This window comes from Morone saxatilis, unplaced genomic scaffold, assembly GCF_004916995.1.
Source record: "Morone saxatilis isolate NCDOM2014 unplaced genomic scaffold, NCSU_SB_2.0 Contig24, whole genome shotgun sequence".
Taxonomy (NCBI): Eukaryota; Metazoa; Chordata; class Actinopteri; family Moronidae; genus Morone; species Morone saxatilis.
This window is the reverse complement of record NW_023339807.1, coordinates 7,799,950-7,819,851: the sequence shown is the minus strand read 5'-3', so window position 1 is coordinate 7,819,851 and position 19,902 is coordinate 7,799,950. Positions and strand designations below refer to the sequence as shown.

Sequence of the window (19,902 nt, the reverse complement as noted above, 5' to 3'; positions counted from 1 at the left end):
CTGCCGTCCAGCAAGTCAATCAAAGGGTAGAGAGTCTAAAGGGGCCACCTATCAGGTTGATTATCAGGAGGTGCTATTATGGCTCATTAGAACGGAGTGTGCTCATAATGAGGGGTGTTAACAAGGACCATTAACAAGGGTGGGCACACATTGACAGCTGCTCTACATCACATTCTTTTTGCAGCGTTTTGTTCTCGTTAACCTTCGTAATTGATCAAATTGGCAAAACTCATGTTTCGCTTGATGCTGCTGTCCACAACCACAAACTGAAGATACTCAAACATCTTTACGTAGTGACACAGGGACCACGATTTCTGCAAAAGTGTTTGGATTTAGAACATGTTGCAGTCTAGAGTATCATTCTCAGTCTTATTCTTCAAGTCTATCTTTTCTATGATATTAATGCTTAATACAAAGTGCTTTGGTTAATTGACATATCAACATTCTTCAATTTTAAACTTTTAAATGGAACCATTATAAATAGTTAGTCCCCAAGTAAGACAGCCACACAGTGACAGCAGCTCACAGGTATAGTGTGCAACTATGCATTTTCACGCAAGGTCACAGAGAAATATACAGTGAGGTGCTTAAAACACATGACTAAGCAAAAACATCGACTTAAAGGTCCAGTGTGTTACATTTAGGAGGATCTATTGGCAGAAATGAATATAATATTCATAGGTAGGTTTTCATTAGTGAACAATAACCAGAAAATAAGAACTGACGCCACAGATGGAGGAGGCCGCCATGTTGAACCGCCATGTTTCTACCGGAACCCCCGAACAAACCAAACTCTTGCTCTAGATAGGGCTGTTGGCATTTTATGTGCATTTCGTGGTCACTGTAGTTGTGCTTGGAGGAAGAGGGTTAAGCGATATGCAACGATCCTACACACTGGCCTTTTAAGGTTGTTAAAAATGCTCTTTTAAATGTGAGTGACACCATTTCACAAATAGCAAGCCCTAGATGAACACAGGCTGAATGTCAAGGCTCGACAGAAAGACGAAAAGAAGAATCTAGTAAAACAGGGCAAGACAGATTTTGGCTCGTTACACCATTAGTTAGCTAACATTAGCTAACGCTTATTATCACAACCCTTTAGCAATTTGAGAATTACATTATTTAAAATAGCAATGTCAGTATGTAAACATAAGTGAGAAGCCCTAAATACACTGAGATACGTGTCCAGCACAAAAGAGAGACAGTTGTAGGAAAGACCTGGCTCCTGCCTACAAGCAGCATTAGACAAAAGATTGAATATAGCAGTTTTTAGTTTATCTCAGCTGATGTCATGTTGAGATGTGTGAAGATAAAGCTTGACAGTCCTAACACTGACTGAGTCTTTGAATCACTTAATTACTTGATTCAATTATTATTTATCTGCTGAGAATGTGTCCGTTTTTGGTCTTTTGCATTTCTATTTTCACTTTCACATTATGGGGACGTTTAACCTTTTATCAGTGAAGTAAAGAATTCTGAGAAATGAGAAAAAAACACTGAAAGGCTGTAGCCCTGATTCTTCTTCTTCTTCTTCTTCTTCTTCTTCTTCTTCTTCTTCTAACTTTTGTGGAACACATACAAACACAACATTGAGCATGCAGCGTTTTCCTTGTGACCAATAAATAAACTAAACACTGAGAACAATCGACCGCTCTGTTTGTCTGTCTGTGCTTACAATAGTATTCACAAACTCACACACATAAATGCACAAATACATGCCAACATGCAGACTTACGGTTTTAATAATTTAATAGTATTACATATTCTAAAGAAAAGGTGAAATTGAAATATGACTCTCTTAAAGAAATAACACTGGCCCAGGAAGTCCCATGTGCTTCAATGTAATAAATATTGAAATACAATTCATGCTTCAGTTTTCAGTAAAATATTCTACTCATTGTTGTCACATCTGTTTATTATAAAAAACGTATGTTGCTATGTCAACACACTACTGTGCACTGGTGTGTCTGTTTTCCCTTCTGTCAACAAATACACAAAATACACAGTATATAGTAAAAATATATTGCATAATATATGTTTGTGTGCCTATTACAGACACAAAAACAATGTATGCACAAACACAGCCACATGCAACACACAGACTGACAGAGACAATGATGTGACAGCTGAAGGCATGAGGACGAGACAGGCAGGATGGAGAGAGAGACATAGACAGACTATCGTGACTGGAGAAAACACACCCTTACTTTTCCCTTTGCGCAAACAAAACCAAACTGTGTGTGTATGTGCATGTCCCCAAGTATCTTTACTACACAGATAAGCTTGGCTCATTGTCCGTGTAACTGGAACCACAGTAAACAGTCTAAAATATTCCGGAGACAAGTAGTGAAAGGAAGGCAAAACTTTACACATTTTTTTCTCACTGATTTCCAATTTTATTTTCACCCTGTGATGCTATGTTTAGCAGTCAGGACAGCTGCCATCTTTCACAAAGAGCTAAATAAAAGCTATTGTTTGGCCCCTTTTGGAAATTACGTAAAATTGTGAAATGGAGCCTTGCTGTGTGGTGACCCTTCAGTCCGATCGGGACAGTTTTCATTGATTGAACACAGATATTTTGTTCCTTTGAGTTTGACTGAACTCTGGTCAGTGGTGTTAATATTATGCTTGATGAATAGACAGATGGTAGCAGAAAATATGAGCCTATTGACAGGAATTAACCTTTGCTTAACTGTTCTGCAGAAATTATTTATTTGAAATATTTTTTAACAATTTAAATCAAATTTCTTCTGCTGAGGAGACAAGAAATATTTGAAGTCAAAATTAAAAACTGAAATAAAAAAATAGGAACAATCATGCCATTGTTCCCAATACAGTGCTTAATTATTGTCACTTTTATGCATCTTCCATTTAATATTTTTTACATTAAACCTAATTAAACTACATTGTCAACCATAGCCAATGAAAACAAGAGCAAAAAGGTCCATAACTTTTAATTTCTGAAAATACAATAGGCCTTCTAAACAGTGGACATTTTTACTTTTCATAATTGTGAAAACACTGGTGTTACTAATACCATTAACAATAGCTATTCAAGTGTCCCAGTAACTTGTCATCCTGTAGTATTATGGTCACATCAAGAGGCAGGAAGTACTTAGAGGCTCACACACAAAGATAATAATCAGTGCTTAGCCTGCGCACATGAGGCTAGAATGGGTTGTGTGTCTGCGCGTAATGTCCACGGCCAGACACGTCCTCTCCACCAAACTGAAAGTATACGGTTGACGTAAACCAAAGAGGAGTTCCACCTCACTGGAGGAATGTACGTATGTGTGAGTTCACTCAGTACACAACTGTGTGTAGAGCCACAATACGTTTAATGCACGTAGTGGCAACAGGGATCAACTCAACAAACAGTATTTCTAAAGACAGAAAGTATTCAATCAGTTTCCTCTAAATATTGTTGTCAAATCTAAATTATAAAGGATCTATTCACTGTATCATACAACATGTGAGAAAGACAGCTAGCTATTGGCAGGGTAGAAGGGGAAAGGGTGATTTTTGCTGATCTGAACTACAGTGGCTGCAAAACTACAGCCATAGTTTGGTTTGTCCATTCTATGCTACTGTAGAAACGCGGTTAAACATAGTGGACTCCACAGAGGCGACGGAAGTAACAAAGTAACTATTGTATATACAACTTCATTGCATCTTTTTTTAAGGATAAATTAACAGACACAACACTTTTAAAATTAAATTAGAATTTTTATGTGCACTTGCAGCCTTTTTTTATTAATTGCTCTGCTACAATTAACTGAATGTATAATAATATATGTAATATCTATACTGTAAATAAAAATTACTATAACATTTAAGAAAAATACTTTTAATTCACTGCTGTGTTAGTGGATTAACACATTTACTACAAGATCTTTATTACAAATACAACGCTACAATAGTATTCCAAGTACTTACTCCTCGCATGCAGAGCCATGGTTTGTGCTCACGTCAATAACATCATCTCTGTTACTAAAATAACAGCAGACCGACCTCTAAACAAAAGAAAATACTTCCTTTCCCCTCTATTCTCTCTATTGTTATCATTGTGAAAGAAACTGCTGCTCGCTATATTTATCCAGATAATATTTATACACACAGAGGACAGTAAAGGAGACGCCTGGAGGTCATCAAAACCTCTGTGTACGCCAACCATTGTTGTCAGATAAACAACTAATAAACAAACACCACAGCGTGTTCTCCTCCTGTACACCATATGTGCGTGCAATGTGTTTCACCATGTCGCGTCTATTCTGGATGGGTTCGGCGTTTAGCCAGACCCTTGGACCTCTACATTTCTTCAGCTGATAATGGGAATGACTCGGCCCATTTCCTGCTCTCTTCCTGACTTCTTGTGCCATACAGGAAACTCATAGTAGGTTAGCACTATGAGGACGCAGACAGATGGTAAACTATGGTCTTCTAACATCTGTCTGTCTGCTTAGTTTGCTCTGAGCATGTGTGATTGTCACAAGAAACTGCGGCAGTTAAGAGTGGTACGAAGTATGGTACTGTTTTGGCACTAGCCATGTCCCTCATCAAACAGACGGGCAGTCTAAACAATCCTGAATGTCGCCATTAAGTCTCTCATCAGATCTTTCATCTGAACATCGAGAACATCTAAACCCACTCTGGCAGATACAGCTGCTCTTGATGTTCCATTGCTCCGACTGTGATACAGCCTGTAATAACAAGATCAGATTGTGAGAACTGAGCGCTACAGAGCATATTTTACAAATTATATCATTTCATACCGGGTGGAATAACTGAGGGAAATGCTGCTCAGATGTTTGTAAAGGCACGGCACAAGGATCAGGGATAAAGGTTGAGAATCTGTGTCTCTTGACAAAATGTTTGTCACTTAAATCTTAAATCTACAGTCTCAAATCTTTGGGTATTGTCATGTCTAACATGTGACGGCATTTCAGGTCTGTTAAAATTGCTAAAATTAGTGAGGTGCTCTTCACTCATTCAGTCTTTCATCAATCTGTCATCTGATTCACTATAGACGGGTTCTGTCAATGCTACTGTACATCACTGAATTTCAAAATACAATCAGCAGCAACAATAGAAGGAAGACAGATGGTAGGCTGGTGGGCAGTCAACTCTTCAAGAAGCTAAGCATGCATGCTTAGACTAATCAGCTATCTTTTGTAGACAAAGCAGCATACCTAATTACTACAAGCTGCTTCTGCATCTCTTTGTCTTTGGTTTGGCCTTTACTGATGAAAAATTATGACAAACTTTTTCTCCTTATATGTGGCTCAGATGAATATTGCTTAGGCAGGATTTAAATTAGATTTGTCTTCCATCAGTTGATTTATTAAGAAATGACATATTCCTGTTTCAATGAGGTACTTGAGTTAAAGTTCCAATTGACATTTTGAACTGAAGAGGAAGTTGTTGACCCAGCTTAGCAATACAAAATATTTTACCAGAATGGAGCCCTGTTTAATTGACTCATAGTTTATTTTGCATGCCATCACATGAGTGAATGAATTCATGACCAAACACTGCAGCCGTGAGCTGTTTGCCAGTTGCTGATATTTTACTAGAACTTCCGTTAAGGATGTTTTCTTCCAAACACATGCAACATCTCATTTAGCAGACATCATTAAAACTGGCTGCCGTGTGCCTCTGCTGTGCTTTGGATTTTCAGTCAGTTGCTTGATGTTGAGAGAATGAGGAAAAACAAATTGTATTTTATGAATGAACGTTTATCTAGTATGTGGAGTACAGGATTCACAGAAGTCAGTCAGAGCGGTAACAGCAGTGTTGGGCAAACTGGCACGTTGCCTTGGGGAGTTGATGAGGGGGAAAAAATAAGATTTTATACACAAACACATACAGTAAACCCTCTCTCTCTTTAGAACTCTCGTGTGTGACAAACAGCCGGACCAAATCTAGTTGTTGGTTGCTGTAATCAATCACCCCATCCACACTGGCTGTACTTCCAAAGTAAGACTGGGGATTTTTTTGTTCACAACATTTCAATATTGTGATTTTCTGGACAGTGCATCAATAAGAGGAAATGTTGCACTAACAACACAGAACCTTTGGAATATACCTATTTTATTTAAAATGTATTACACAGAATGAGGACTTTCATTGCCCCCTAGATCTCTTTTATTTTTTGGTTTGTTCTGCACACTCAACATCTATTGCATGTCTGTCCGTCCTGGGATAGAGATTTTCTCCTTCCCTTTTCCCTTTCAAAAACAGTTTTTCCTTACTTGACTAGGACTAGGACAGAATATTTTGAATGGTGTATAGATTGTAAAGCCCCTCCACTGTGGATTTTGCGTCCCTTCACTAACATTGGAATAGCATTAGGAGATCTCTTCATACCTACATACAGGAGGGATGATTACAGGGACCAAAAACTATGTATATGTAATGTACAAAACGCTTTAACTTTGTCTAAGTCTGTGACACACTTGCATATGTTTATTTGCTTCACAGCTTGTTGAAGTATAGGCTTGTAAACCTGGAACTGAATGCTTAGACTTGACCTAAATGTTCAGAATTAAAATTTAGCTGAATACAATCACAGCAAATCCGAACGCTACCATCTATGTGCGCCTGCCATTCTTACCTGGAGCTGGAGCTGGTTAAACCTACGTGACTGTTGTTGTGTCGAAGCCTCATTCAGGGATTTCTGTTGTTTATTTTGTTTAGTCTTTTTTGGGCCTCACTGATCACATCCTGCGCTACTCAAACCGCCATCCCTGTCGCCCCCCCTAAACACACCCTATCCTAGGCATGCGCGTAGTGTCATGCATACAGGAAGAGAGACGTGCTGCTGAAACAATAGAGAGACATTGTGACTACAGCCAGGTTGTAGTGCAGAGTGGTACATAGATGAGACACTATGTCATTTTGGTTACCCAAAATAAATTAACACTGAACATTCGAGGAATCCTTTGTGCTGGTTTATACTGGAACTGCAACTTTCTTTGTACACACATATCTGTTTGTCCCACAGTGTTCTCTAATGTTTTGGGGATTATTGGGATCGGGAAGTTTATTGGGATCCAGATGTTCTCAAAACAATTTTCACAGTTAGTGGATAGGCTACTTACAGTTACATTAAATCCCAGCTTGTGGTTGAGATTCATGTGACAGAAGACCTCAGATATGCTGAGTGGATTTCATAACCATTTGTCCCCAGCAGCCTATTCCAAACATTGGCACTGATCAAAAACATTTGGTTGTCCTTTTGATTATTAGCTTATTAAATGTGTGTGTTAATGTTGGTACTGGTGAATCTCTGCAGAATCTTTAATTAATAAATTAAAAAAGAAAGAAAGAAAACTAAAATTAACATTTAAGTTGAGTTCATTTTCCCTCAAGTCTAATTTCTAATGTAAGATGAAGCCCAGCAGGTGAATACCATGGGCTTGGGGGCTCTTTCACCCATCCACTTCCTCCTCCTCCTCCCTCCTAGGCTCTTTGTCTGACTGCCTGTCTCTCTACGTGACTGGTCCAGGGTCTGCCAGTGCCAGTGGAGGCCGCCATGGCAGCAGATAACACTAACTAGCTTCCTGCCATTACTGCTAATTGCCCCACGGCCCGGAACTGTGCAGACACCCTGGGTGGGGCGTGACTGAGGAGTGTGTGTGTGTGTGTGTTTGTGTGTATGTGTGTATATTTGACAATTTAAAGTTATTCACATGTCTCCAAATGCTACCTACCTGTTTATGTGGCTTAATTTATCATTGTATACGTCCCCCATCCTCGGGAAACATATGGTTGATGTGATGTTTGAGTATTGTTGGTGCATTCATAGTACTGTGAATGGAAAAGGATGAAGGGGAGACAACTGGGGGATGGATGGCAGAGATAGCCAGACAGAATGTGTATGTTGTCTGTGTCTGTCACAAAGCAATAAAGGAAAGGTTCATAATTCAAACCTGGAAGACCTGGATGTGTTCAATGTAAAGAACACAGACACATATGGATGTCACACACACATATATATGTTTATTTTTATTTTTATGGAATTTAGGACAAAGCAACAGTTATGTAAGTAAAAAAGTAAACAGTGTGTGTTATATAATAAAGATGAATATGAAGAAACACAGACAGGGCACCATAATACCATGCACTATATGTGCATACAAGGGTGATGGTGCATCAGCATTCCTGATGACTTTCCTGTGTCATACAAAAAGGGAGGAGAGGATGTTTAGATTTTGCACTGTATGTTATCACTGGTATATCCGCAGATATCCACAGCAGGCTATATGACCCTGGGGAGGGTGGCAGTGGGCTTTATGTATTATCTAACAAGGACATCCATCACGGAAAATTTAGCCATGCAAATGAGACAAAAACATAATACATATATACAACAGTCAGGTTGCAGGATTAATGAAAAAAGTAGCCTATGTAGTTTCCCATAAAAAGGCAAATTTTAAGGCATTTAGGGTGGTATGTGAATAGTTCAGCATTTTGGGAAATACCCTTTGATATTTAGCTTCATATTTACTACAGACATTGGCAAGATATCTAACTCTCTACTAGAAAGCAAATAAGCATATTTCCCAAAATGTCTAACTATTTTTTTAAACTGGGGGAACACATACAAAAACACATGATGTTACATACAGAAACCCCTGGCCCAGAAACGAACCCAGGGTTGTGGCTGTTTTGGAGCTGGTGTGGTTACTGGAACTGTAACTTTCTTTGTACACGCATATCTATTTGTTCATGTTTTTGGGATTATTGGGATTAGGAAGTTTATTAGGATCCATATCTTTTCCAAACAATTTTCACAGTTAGTGGATAGGCTAATTGAGAAATTAAGTTACAGTGACAATGAATGCCAGCTTGAGGTCGAGATTCATGTGACAGAAGAACTCAGATATGCTGAGTGGATTTCATAACCCTTTGTCCCCAGCAGCCTATTCCAAACATTGGCACTGATCAAAAACATTTAGTTGTCCTTGACTGGAACTTCATCGGATAAATGTGAACATTGCTCTGGGCGGAGGAAGTTAACAGAGTTAAGAAGACTGTGTTACAGACTTTAAAAAGATTACAGGATCTTCTAAGGAGGCTATCTTGTGTAAGTGTGCATGTCTACAGTATGTTGATCAGAAGAGGGCATCAAAGCAGGCTAGCATCCTGTGGGCAGCCCAGGGCAGGACCAGTGGGCACAAGACAGCAGCGAGGTGGGTGTCCTGGAGCAGGCACCACACCGTCTGCCTCAATAAATACACATACACACATGCACACACACTCCCAATCCCTCCCCCCGGGCACAAAAGGCCACCATGTAATTGAAGCAGTGTCAGAACTCAGGGGACAGAGTGATGGGAGGGACACACAAACACACACTCAGAGGAGTTATTCTGCAGCATTAACCAATTACACTTAGAAGTCAGTGTAACATTTAAAATGTTGTGTACAATGTAACACTAAAATTAAGGAGAAAAACAATGATTAAAGAGCATGCATTAACACTTTTCAGTGGTTTTAGTCAAATGATTAATAATTGAAATGTATATGTAGGATTTAAAATTTAAAACTGTGATTCAAAAACCAAGCACAAGACAGCTTGTCTCAAATGCAGAATTATCAGCAGTTAATAAGAGTATAAGAATGGTAAATTTTTCTGCATCACAGATGGTATTGAAAACATGTAAATTCACAATGGAACTCTGTAAGAATGCGTTTCTTCAGCTGACGATAGATGGGAATTAAACCCGGGTTGCTGTGGCAAGGACTCCATGACTACATGGGCCACACTACCGCCACATAGATGCATTTCATATTGTGTTGCTATGTTAAATCTGTCCATATTGATGGCCGCTGCTGTTGATCAATTCCAATTCAATAAATTGTTCCATACGTGTGATGATGCAGTAACACATCAAAGAATCAGTTTGATGTTTTATGCCAAAGAAAAACAAAATGAATATAATATTAAATTAAATATATAATTAATATACGCTATGTGTTAGAAATATAAATATATTCACAGTCTTTTGTCGTAATAATTTAGGTTTACTCAGTCATGGAACAAGAGACTGCCGTATCTTACTGGGAGAGGTGCGTGTGTGTGCATGTGTGTGTCTGCATTGAAATGATGTGAGCAAAGGAAGAGAATCTGTTATTTAGTAATAATTTTATTGATTAGATAAATATGTTGAAGTGAAAATGTGCTGATTTATATGAGTAGTATAGACCAATCTGCCAGGAAAAGGAATTTGTAACAAATATGGGACTTACAGTAGGTCTGTAAGAGATCAATTGTTGAGTAAATGTTTTATGGATATTTTAGTAGACTGGTATTTTCTTCACCCAGTAATTTTTTTTTAATAACTCTTAAATTATAGAGATATAGTTAAAGATAAAATAAAAAAAGAAATAACAATTGTCCTTGTCTTGTGAGTTTCTGTTGCCCTGCTCTATCTGTTGTTTGTCCATTTGCGACTCAAATTTGTCAAGGGTCAGGCATGTAATCATGGAGCCATTTAAAGTTAAGAGTCGATTTATATACCAGAGTGTCATTATTACTAATGTTTTAGTATTTTAAAGTTTAGTGATTTTAAAACAAACTTGCATACAAAATATTTCAGTCAGCAGTAGTAAGAAGTTCAGTAATGAATCAGGTTGGTTAAACTGAACGAATCATCATCACTATTTACACGTTGGAATATTTATTTATTATATTTAGATAATGCCAAACAAGACCAATGACAAATTTAACTTTTCTTACGTGACTTTCTGCAGGCTCTAAGGAACCAAACTATCACGACTGAGGGATGCAATCACTTATTATTTTGCCAATGTGTGTTGAAAAATTCCACATAGCATGTGATTCACATCTTAATGTTTATAACACAAATTTGAGATTTTATAACGTGAGATGGTTTGTTGGATGATCCTGGTGATATCGTCTTTCTATAGTGCCTTACTTAAAATAAACAGTTTATTTTTCAGATCTCTAATAAGACTTTTTGACTTTAAATTGATTTATTTATACTTTCAATGAAAGGTTCAAACAGCAGCACCACTGAACAGACTCACAGGTTTCTGTGAATGTACACAGACTCTCAATGAAAAAATTATTGTGACTTAAGACACATAATGTGTTTGTGTGTGTGTCAGTTCATTCCGGACTTTTATTTGTGCACTGATAAGCCTCAGTGCCTGTCACACTTGCATTTTATGTATCCCTGATAATAATTAACAGAGAGACACTTTGACATTGACTAAATGTCTGTTACACAGAATTGTTTTCTTATTGAATCCCAGGTGGAATTAGAAACTAAAGGACCAGTGTGTGAGGTTTACTGCTATCTAGTGGTGAGATTGCAGATTGCAACCAACTGAAACCTCTTGACTCAACTGAGCGTGTAGAACTATAGAGTGTAAAAACACAAAAAGCCCTACAGTCAGTGTCTGGTTTGTCTGTTCTGGGCTAAGAAACACAAATGTTCAACATGGCAGACTTTCTGGAAAAGGACCCACTAGAAAAACAACAATTCTTAATTTCAAGTGACTAAACACTAATGAAAACATACCTCTTAGCTTTTGTTTTTGTTGTGAATTTTTTTTGTTTTTGTTTTTTTTTTAGTATTTTTGGACACCCATTTATTAGAGCTCTGACAGAATAACACCGGCATCAGGTACATTTACACAGGAACTCAGCAGGAGAAAGAGGGGGAAATGTGTGTGTGGCAAGATATCCCAGAGCTTGTCACAGTTAAAATTCACAAAGCCTCTTGCATTGAATAAATTATTTGTTGTGTCGTTGTTCATGCTGCTTTAATTACCTAAGGAGAACAAAGAACCTCATTTGCCTCCACCTGTTTAGCTGAAATTATGATTTCTATAATGTACGTTTAGCAATGACTTGGACAACTCCTGTCAGGACACCAATGTTCCACATTTGTGTGTGTGTGTGTCTCCAGTCACGTGAGAGATGCTAGGGAGGATGCATCTCTGTCTGTTGATGTCTGCAGGTAGGAGACATGTTTGGACACGTTTGCCTACAATCAGGTGTATATTGCCACAGTAGGAAAACGCAGGACTGGTAGGTTAACATGCAGCTTCAGAGCCAAAAACACTGGACAAATTATAGTTTGAAAATCACAAATATTTAGAATTATAGAAACACAATATTGATTAATATAATGAGCTATAATACTATCCAAAGCCATGTGTGCTAAGTGAGCTTGCCTGTCTTTGAATGGGAGAGAACTGTGTGACATAGACAAGTAGCTATACTGTCAGTGACTGATTTTCCATATAGACTGATTGGTTCTGCTTGCCTTCACTGTATGTAAAAGCACTTTGTAATGTTTGCTCTAGAAAGCTGCATTACTTACTTCTATGTTAGAAGCTGTGTTCGTTCTAAAAGGTTGACCTTTCTACTATCCATCTCCTTTACATCAGCTTCATGCCAGACAGGTCGTATGCGCTCACCTTGTCTGAGCTTGTCTGATGAAAACCAACATCTTGTTGTATGCGTGTGGGGTGATGATAGCAGTAAAAGCATACACTAGCATGTGTGGGCTGGAAAAAGAGCTGAAGGTAATGCTCAATAGAGCGTTAAACTTGATGGAAATCGCAGATGCTCTTTATAATGTTAGTCTAAAATATAATTCATGCTTTATTAACTTTTAGTAACATTATCCAACTCATTTATTTAATATGTAATTATTAGTCACTCAATTTGTGAGATATTAAAAGAAGGAAATGAAACACCATAATAATAATAACAAGTTAAAATACAAGAAGCGTAAATATATGTATGATTAAAACACATTAACAGTATAACTGAACAGATGAACAATAAGAACAATAATTTACCTACATTTCTGTTCTGTTCATTTTCTGGTATAAAGTGTTTGGTGAAACTGTGGGGGAAAATGTATACAAATACATTCATATAGCACTTTTCAAAACAGTTACGTCCTTTACAGAACAAGATAAAAAAGCAAAGTCAAGATCAAACAAAAAGATGAATATAAACATAGAATTTTTAAATTAATTATTGCCAAAAAAATCAACCACCAAAACCTAATTATTCATCTTTGAGTCCAAGTTGACGATTTAAGAAATTCCCTGGAGACGTTCAAGAATGGGACAGACCCCAAAACATAAATCAGCCATGGCTAATAGAAACTGACATATGGGGTTATTTTTACTCCTTTTGATAAGCATATTGTCCCTTGATTTGTGACGTAGTAGTTTGTTCCCTCACATATGCAATAACCTATATTTTATTAATGCAGTACAACGCAGTAACAGGTATAATACAGTAATTAAGCATTTCATTATTATGCAACAGTATGTCATATTATTAATTACATATCACTAGTTACACAGTAATTAGTAGGAACAACAATTCAATTACTTACAAGGCCATTAAGCAGTTTTACATATTTACTGTACATTAGTAACATTAGTTATGTAGTGATATTATGTAAGCTAGCAAGAAGTCAGCAATTGTGTAATTTGAATGCATTTAGTCATTTAATCATGTTTAGTGGCAGAAAAATAACAAAAGAAGTCTGATATGGTAGCATAAAGATGCAACAAGCTCAGTTGTGATGATGAATGTTGTAGCAGCATCTCCCTGTTGGCAGTTTAACACAAATAACAAGGATTTGTTTTCTGCACAGGGGGAACCTTTGTAGATGCAGTATTTACAATTCATTCATCAATTCATAACTTGACAAAAGTGTTAAAAATGTTAAAAGTCAATGAAATGCTTTTAGTCATATTCCTAATATTAAAACCAAAAGTAGCATTTAATCCTTCCCTCTCTTTCTGTGCTCTGGCTGTGGTTCAATCCAAGCTCCAAGGCAGAGAGAAGCTCTCGTTCTCCAGATCTTTGCGAATGGCTGATGTGAATTTGGCCTCTTGCTCTGAGCTGAAATGGTTTTTCCAATCTCCCACAACACCTAACATAACAAACACACACACACACTTTCTAATGATAAAGAACAGAAATCTAAAAATGCAATAATTTTCATAGAGAATCCATTAACATCTTACTCCTAATAACCCAGTTTGAACATCAGGGTTGTACCAAACTGACCTGATCAGCTTCAACCAGGATGACGTTTCAGACAGACAGACAGACAGACAGTTAAAGGCAGCACATGGACCCTCACCTTTCCTAAGGAATGGAGATTTGTCACTGTCCATATATATCTTTGGGACCAGGCTGAAGTTGGACATGTTGTTGGTCTTCATGGTCTTGAAGGAGCAATGCTCTGCTATCTTCTGGATGACTTCCTCACTCAGTTTACGGCCCAGGAAATCTGACATCCTCATGAGAGCTGCAGGAAGGTCCTAAAAGAGGAGCATGTGGACACGTTCTTTCAGGTGTTTGCCTTCATCTTATGATGGTCACTCTCAAATTAAGAACTTTCTACATGATTGGTATGATGAGGGTCCATTGTGAAGCCCTGGGTGTCGAGCTCAAGTTTGACAGGTAACATTTAAGTAGCATTGGTATGGCTTTATTAACAGCTAGACTGTTAAGACCACTACCGTGGTCTACACAGGCTGGTTGTTAGTTGTAGCCCTAAAGTAAACACACACACAGAGTAGGACACAGACTGAAACACAATATGTGTTTGTTGAACAAGAACTTTAATGCAACTTTAAAACGACTTTTACCTGAACCATTTCTTCATATGTGATGTACATTATTCTGTCTCCCAGGTCTGTATGTCTCCAGCCCTTCACATGGTCTGTCCATTTTCCAAACAGCACTGCAGACAATACGGACATTAGACCTCAGTGTAAATGCAGTCAACCACTGTTCTATTTTTGGCAGTAATGATAAAGATGACTTTGCCTTTCACAGACTATCCACATCCAAAATCTGTTCATGTTGAACTTCAGCAGCTTCTACTGCTGAAAGTCATACATTTCCTCTACACTCTATGTAGGATGAGACTTCTGACCTCTGCCCTCAAGGAATTTGTCCATGAACTCGTCAAAGGTTCCTGGATCCTGGAGAAACCCAGCCATCTGGTGGAAGTAATATGAAGAAACCATGACATCCATGGGGTTCCTCATGACGTAGATGACCTATGGCAGAGACACAAGAGACTAAATGAATAATATACAAGTTGAAATGTCTATTAAATATGAATTATGAGATGACACCATGCTTGAACAAAGACAGTATGAATATAAAATGCTATTCTGTTGTCACAGAAACAGTAAGGAAATTAAGTAAGGAATAAAAAACAACAAGAAGCTCCACGATGTTCCACAAGATATGGACCCAGAGGTTGAGGGAGATTCTTGCTGATGACATACTTGCACATTAGACAGGTTCAAACAGGAATATCTCACAAAGCCGCCACCCATTTACCTTAGCTTTGGAGGCATGAAAGGAGCGAGGCATGAGGCGGTAGGGAAAATGTGTAACCAGCGCCCGTGGAGACTTCAACTGATCCACAACCACTGCTAATCTTTTCTCCTCCAGCCAGGGAGCCCTGTCCCAGTTAGGGATTGTTTGGATCGGAGTCAGATCCCCATCATTAAGCAACAGTGGGAGGATCTCCTGCATCCAGGCTGTACCTGCGGACAAGAAGTAACAAATGAGACTGCTGCAAGTAACGAATGAAACATTATATGTTTAAAATCAGGCATCTTCAGAGTCTGACTGTGAGTTCCCAATCAGACAAAAACTTGAATCTTGGGTTTTTTTTGCCCACATTTGTTTACATTTTGGCAAACTAGCACAATTAAAAATGTGTGGAATGTGGAATTAGCTATTAGTTTGTAATAATGTACAGAGAACTATCTCTGCATTATGTTGATACTGAAGAAAACTTAAAATATGATAATGTCAGGTAAGTTATGGGGTTAAATGAAACATATGAGCTGAGCAATGAGATATTGACGCCTTCACAAAGCAGTTCCCCCACAGTCTAAAGGGAAAATACTGTCTGCAATAGCGTTTACAAGTAATTTCTAAAATATTGTGAACCTTGGATTTGATTTAGAAGCAATAAAAACATTCTATGAGCCAATGGACACAAAAAGTGGCTCCCAAAGACATAAAGTCTGATGCTCTGATAAAAATCTAAGAGGGACTGTTGTCATAACTGTCCAAAAACTGAAACGGGTAACATTGAGGCTCCTTAGTTTTCAACCGATTGTATGCTGGGACAGCCTCGGTTCCCATGGTCCTGAATAGGAATAAGGAGGAGATATCAGTGAATGAACAAAAGAGCACATTCCATTTCAAGCAGACCTCATGTCTCATGGGCCACACAACAATATGAAATGTTCCCCCGACAATGGAAACAGTTCTCAGTCTGCAACGTTTTTTGTTTTTCTGTCTTTCTGACCTGATTGTAAAATATGGATGTTTCTGCTGAAATATCTACACATATTTATTAAAAAAATATCCTTAAGCCATTTGGAAATAATGTCAGAGTGGGTCACCAATGTGTTTAACATGCAAGGAAGACTAATTGGGGTTAAAGAAAATCACATGGCTGAGCTTAATTTAATTTAAAAGTGTAGTGAGATCTCTCATTCACCATCACTACCATTCACATGCGGGAAAATGACAGAAGGGTCTGAGGAGTTGATGCAGTGTTAGTCTATAAGCAATGCCAGACAATGGTCGGACACACCTTACCTGAAACAATGCTCTTTTTTTTATATCTAAACTTTTTTCCACCCTGTTTGGCAACAAAAGCCAGAAGAAAGTCCTCAGTCTCTACTGAGCGTTTAGTGTAATAGTTTCTGAGGCAGCTGCCATGCTGTGGGCGTGTAACAGTCAGTTTCATGTGGAAAACCTTCCCATGTGTGTACTTGCTGCAGTGGGGTTGATTAAAGTTGACACTTATACTCCACTTTTCCATGCTTTTTTTTGCTATTAACGTGGGCAGAGGCTCAACATGTTGCCAAGGATAGAAAACGATTCTGGCAGCTGATAGTGGCCTCATGTCCCACAGGGCACGAAGAGGATTAAAGAGTTACTTGCTGACCTCTAATGGTTCAACTTGTTGCAGTGATGTACATTTACACTTGAGGGCAGCGTGACATCCCTGTTGGGTGTGTAACAGGTTAAGTTAGTCTTTAAGTTTGTATAATATTGAATATCTTTGGGGTTTAGATTTGTTGGTTGGAGTTTAATGTCGAAATTAAATGCCTTTTTAACCCTTTTGGATCACATCCCCCCGTTATATTGTGCTCCAATTTAACAATATAAAGCTCAATGTGTTCTTATATTAAAATCAAAAATAAAACTATATATATAAGAAAATTATATATTTTATAGAGAAAATATTTAGTGGCTTTTCCCTCTAATGTCCCAAATACAATAAAACACCAAATACCATCAGGCAGACGGAGGCCAGTTTGATGAGTGGTTGCCGGGTACAAGGTGATTTATATGGAGTTTCCTGATGGACATACTTAAAGTAGCTAACTGACGATAACTGTCATGTTAGCTGTTGTCAACCATGCCACCCTTAGGTAACTCAGCCGCAGGGTGCCAGGAAACATTTCCATTTCCTGGTGATGCCATATTTTGCTCTGGACATTTTAATCTACTTCCTGATCTTCACAATATGTGATAAAGGAGCCTCCTCTCTCTGTGCTACATACTAGAGCATCTGTAGGTAAAATGGCTCATTTTAAAAGGTAAAAAACATAATCATTCTAATTTTCAGGTGTTTATACACAAATGAAAACATACCTATGAATATTCAATATCTGCCAATAGATCCTAAATGTTCCACAGTGGACCTTTAAGGAGTTAATAATGAAGAGAGTGAGTATAACTGAGGTGTAGTAGAGTAAATCTCAGTCATATAACAAACATTTTTGAACCTGGTTTTGGAACTTTTTCACAATAAATACATCAGGACTTTCTGTGGGCATTCAGCTGGAGCCCCAGTTCACTTTTGCCCCATTGACAGCTGCCCCCGCCCCTCACTGTTTGGAGTCTCAACAACTGCGAGGCAAAGTATATAAAACATAATATAGGCTGGAAGAAGGTGCCGTGTGCTGACAGAAAGGGCACCAGGACCCAAATGAGGCCAAAAGTAACATCCCTATTAGTTTTTATAGTAAAGCAAACACCAGCTGCAAACACTGACCTGACTTCGGATATGTGACAGTCACGACGTCTTCGTCTTCAAACGTGAATTCCTGCACAAACTTCAAGCTCTCTAAGGAGTGAGTCTCTTTGGGAAGCAGAAGGCCATGATAGTGCAGGTACATCTCTTCACCAGACATTATGTTGCGAGGATTTTTAAGCATCTGTAAACACGGCTAGGGTGTCTCTACTGCTGCGTTCAAGTCATGTGGGGAAAGTGTAGCTCATAACATAATATGCGCACAAAACAGATATATACTTCATGTGCCCCAATTCAGAGCTTGTAAAATAATCACACACACACACATATATATATATATATATATATATTATTATTATTGTTATTATTATTTTCTTGTTATTGATTTGCATTATTCTGGTGATTTTGTATGATATTACAATTACTTCTAGTAGTTTGCTATTGAAACACAAATGCTTTAAAGTTTCGCATCTCTTCAGTAAATAGCCAATTATTATTATATCCGAGCCAAACGAACCGATAAATGCACAATAACCACTTTAAATATAACACTTCAATTTTACAACAACAACCACCAACTTTCCAAAAGGGACCTGAAGGTAGCACAGTACTTCCTCCTGCTCGGTGCCTGGTAATACCATGCTCACACACTGATCTCTTACCTACGGTGGCCCTGAGGTGCAAATGACAACAGCAAATCAGAAAACACAACAACAAAAGAGAAAAAGCAGAAAACACAACGGGCAAATCAACGTACAACGGCATAAATGCAGTGAAAGACACAACAGGCAACTAAAGAGACGAATTGGAGCATAACACAACGGCAAAAGAGAAAACCACAAAAGAGAAACCACAAGGCAAAAGAAAACGCAACACAAAAGAGAAACACAACGGCAAAAAAGAGAAACACAACACAAAAAAGATAAAACAACCAAATAAGAAACACAACAGCAAAAAAAAAACAACTAACTAATAGAAATAACAACGACAAAAGAGAAAACACAACTACAAAAAAGGAATAAGACCAATGGCAAAAAGAAGGAAACATCATAAGAATAAAAAAATAAAACAGAAACATAAGGCATGCCTTCAAAACGGAAAAAGGTATGGTCTCAATCGGGCGACTATGAATCGTCGCTGATTGGACAAAAGACTGGTCCGTCCTTTTGAACCGGAAAGACAACACCGCCAGACTTTTTTTTTTTTTTTTTTTTTAATAAATTTTTCTATATATCTTTACTGATACAACCAGTTAATGAACATATCAAGCGCCAGAGCCAGCGGGAGTTTCAGTTTTTTTTTGTTTATTTTATATAATTCTTTATTAATCTTTAAAAATAAACAATTCGTGTCTTTTATTTATAGTAATACACTTATTCGCAAAGTGTAAAGAGATGCCAGGTGAATCATTATCCAACATTAGTTCAATGCCTAATCCTCACAATATAGAACATTCTTTATCTATTTTAGTGCTTCTAATTACTAATAAATTCGGGGCAATTGAAATAATATTAATAATTAACATCTCAATAATTAATAGTTCAAAATAAATATATATAATAAATTTAGAATTAAATTAATTTTGTGTTTCATAAGGGGATTCAATCAATTTTAACTATATTTCAGTGGAATTTCTTTTAAGTTGTATCTTTATATATTTTATCTTTGTGCCTTCATTTCTGTTAGAATTTTTAAAGATTTCATTTCATTCATGAAGCAATAAATTTGGGTGATGACTTTCATAACTCTATTTTTCTGGATGAAAAATGGGGCGACCCTCACATATGTTTCAGAAGAACTGGAA

General features: G+C 37.6%; 1 protein-coding gene across 1 annotated transcript; it reads right to left on the bottom strand.

Moving 5' to 3' along the window:
• Positions 1 to 8,071: 8,071 nt before the first annotated feature.
• Positions 8,072 to 18,321, bottom strand: sult2st3 (sulfotransferase family 2, cytosolic sulfotransferase 3). The gene is made up of 6 exons (XM_035673004.1): positions 18,120 to 18,321; positions 15,371 to 15,579; positions 14,955 to 15,081; positions 14,665 to 14,759; positions 14,154 to 14,334; positions 8,072 to 13,940 (listed from the first exon to the last, which is right to left on the bottom strand). The coding sequence occupies exons 1-6, from the start codon at positions 18,280 to 18,282 to the stop codon at positions 13,825 to 13,827; spliced, it is 891 nt and encodes a 296-aa protein (XP_035528897.1). The 5' UTR covers positions 18,283 to 18,321; the 3' UTR covers positions 8,072 to 13,824.
• Positions 18,322 to 19,902: the final 1,581 nt, after the last annotated feature.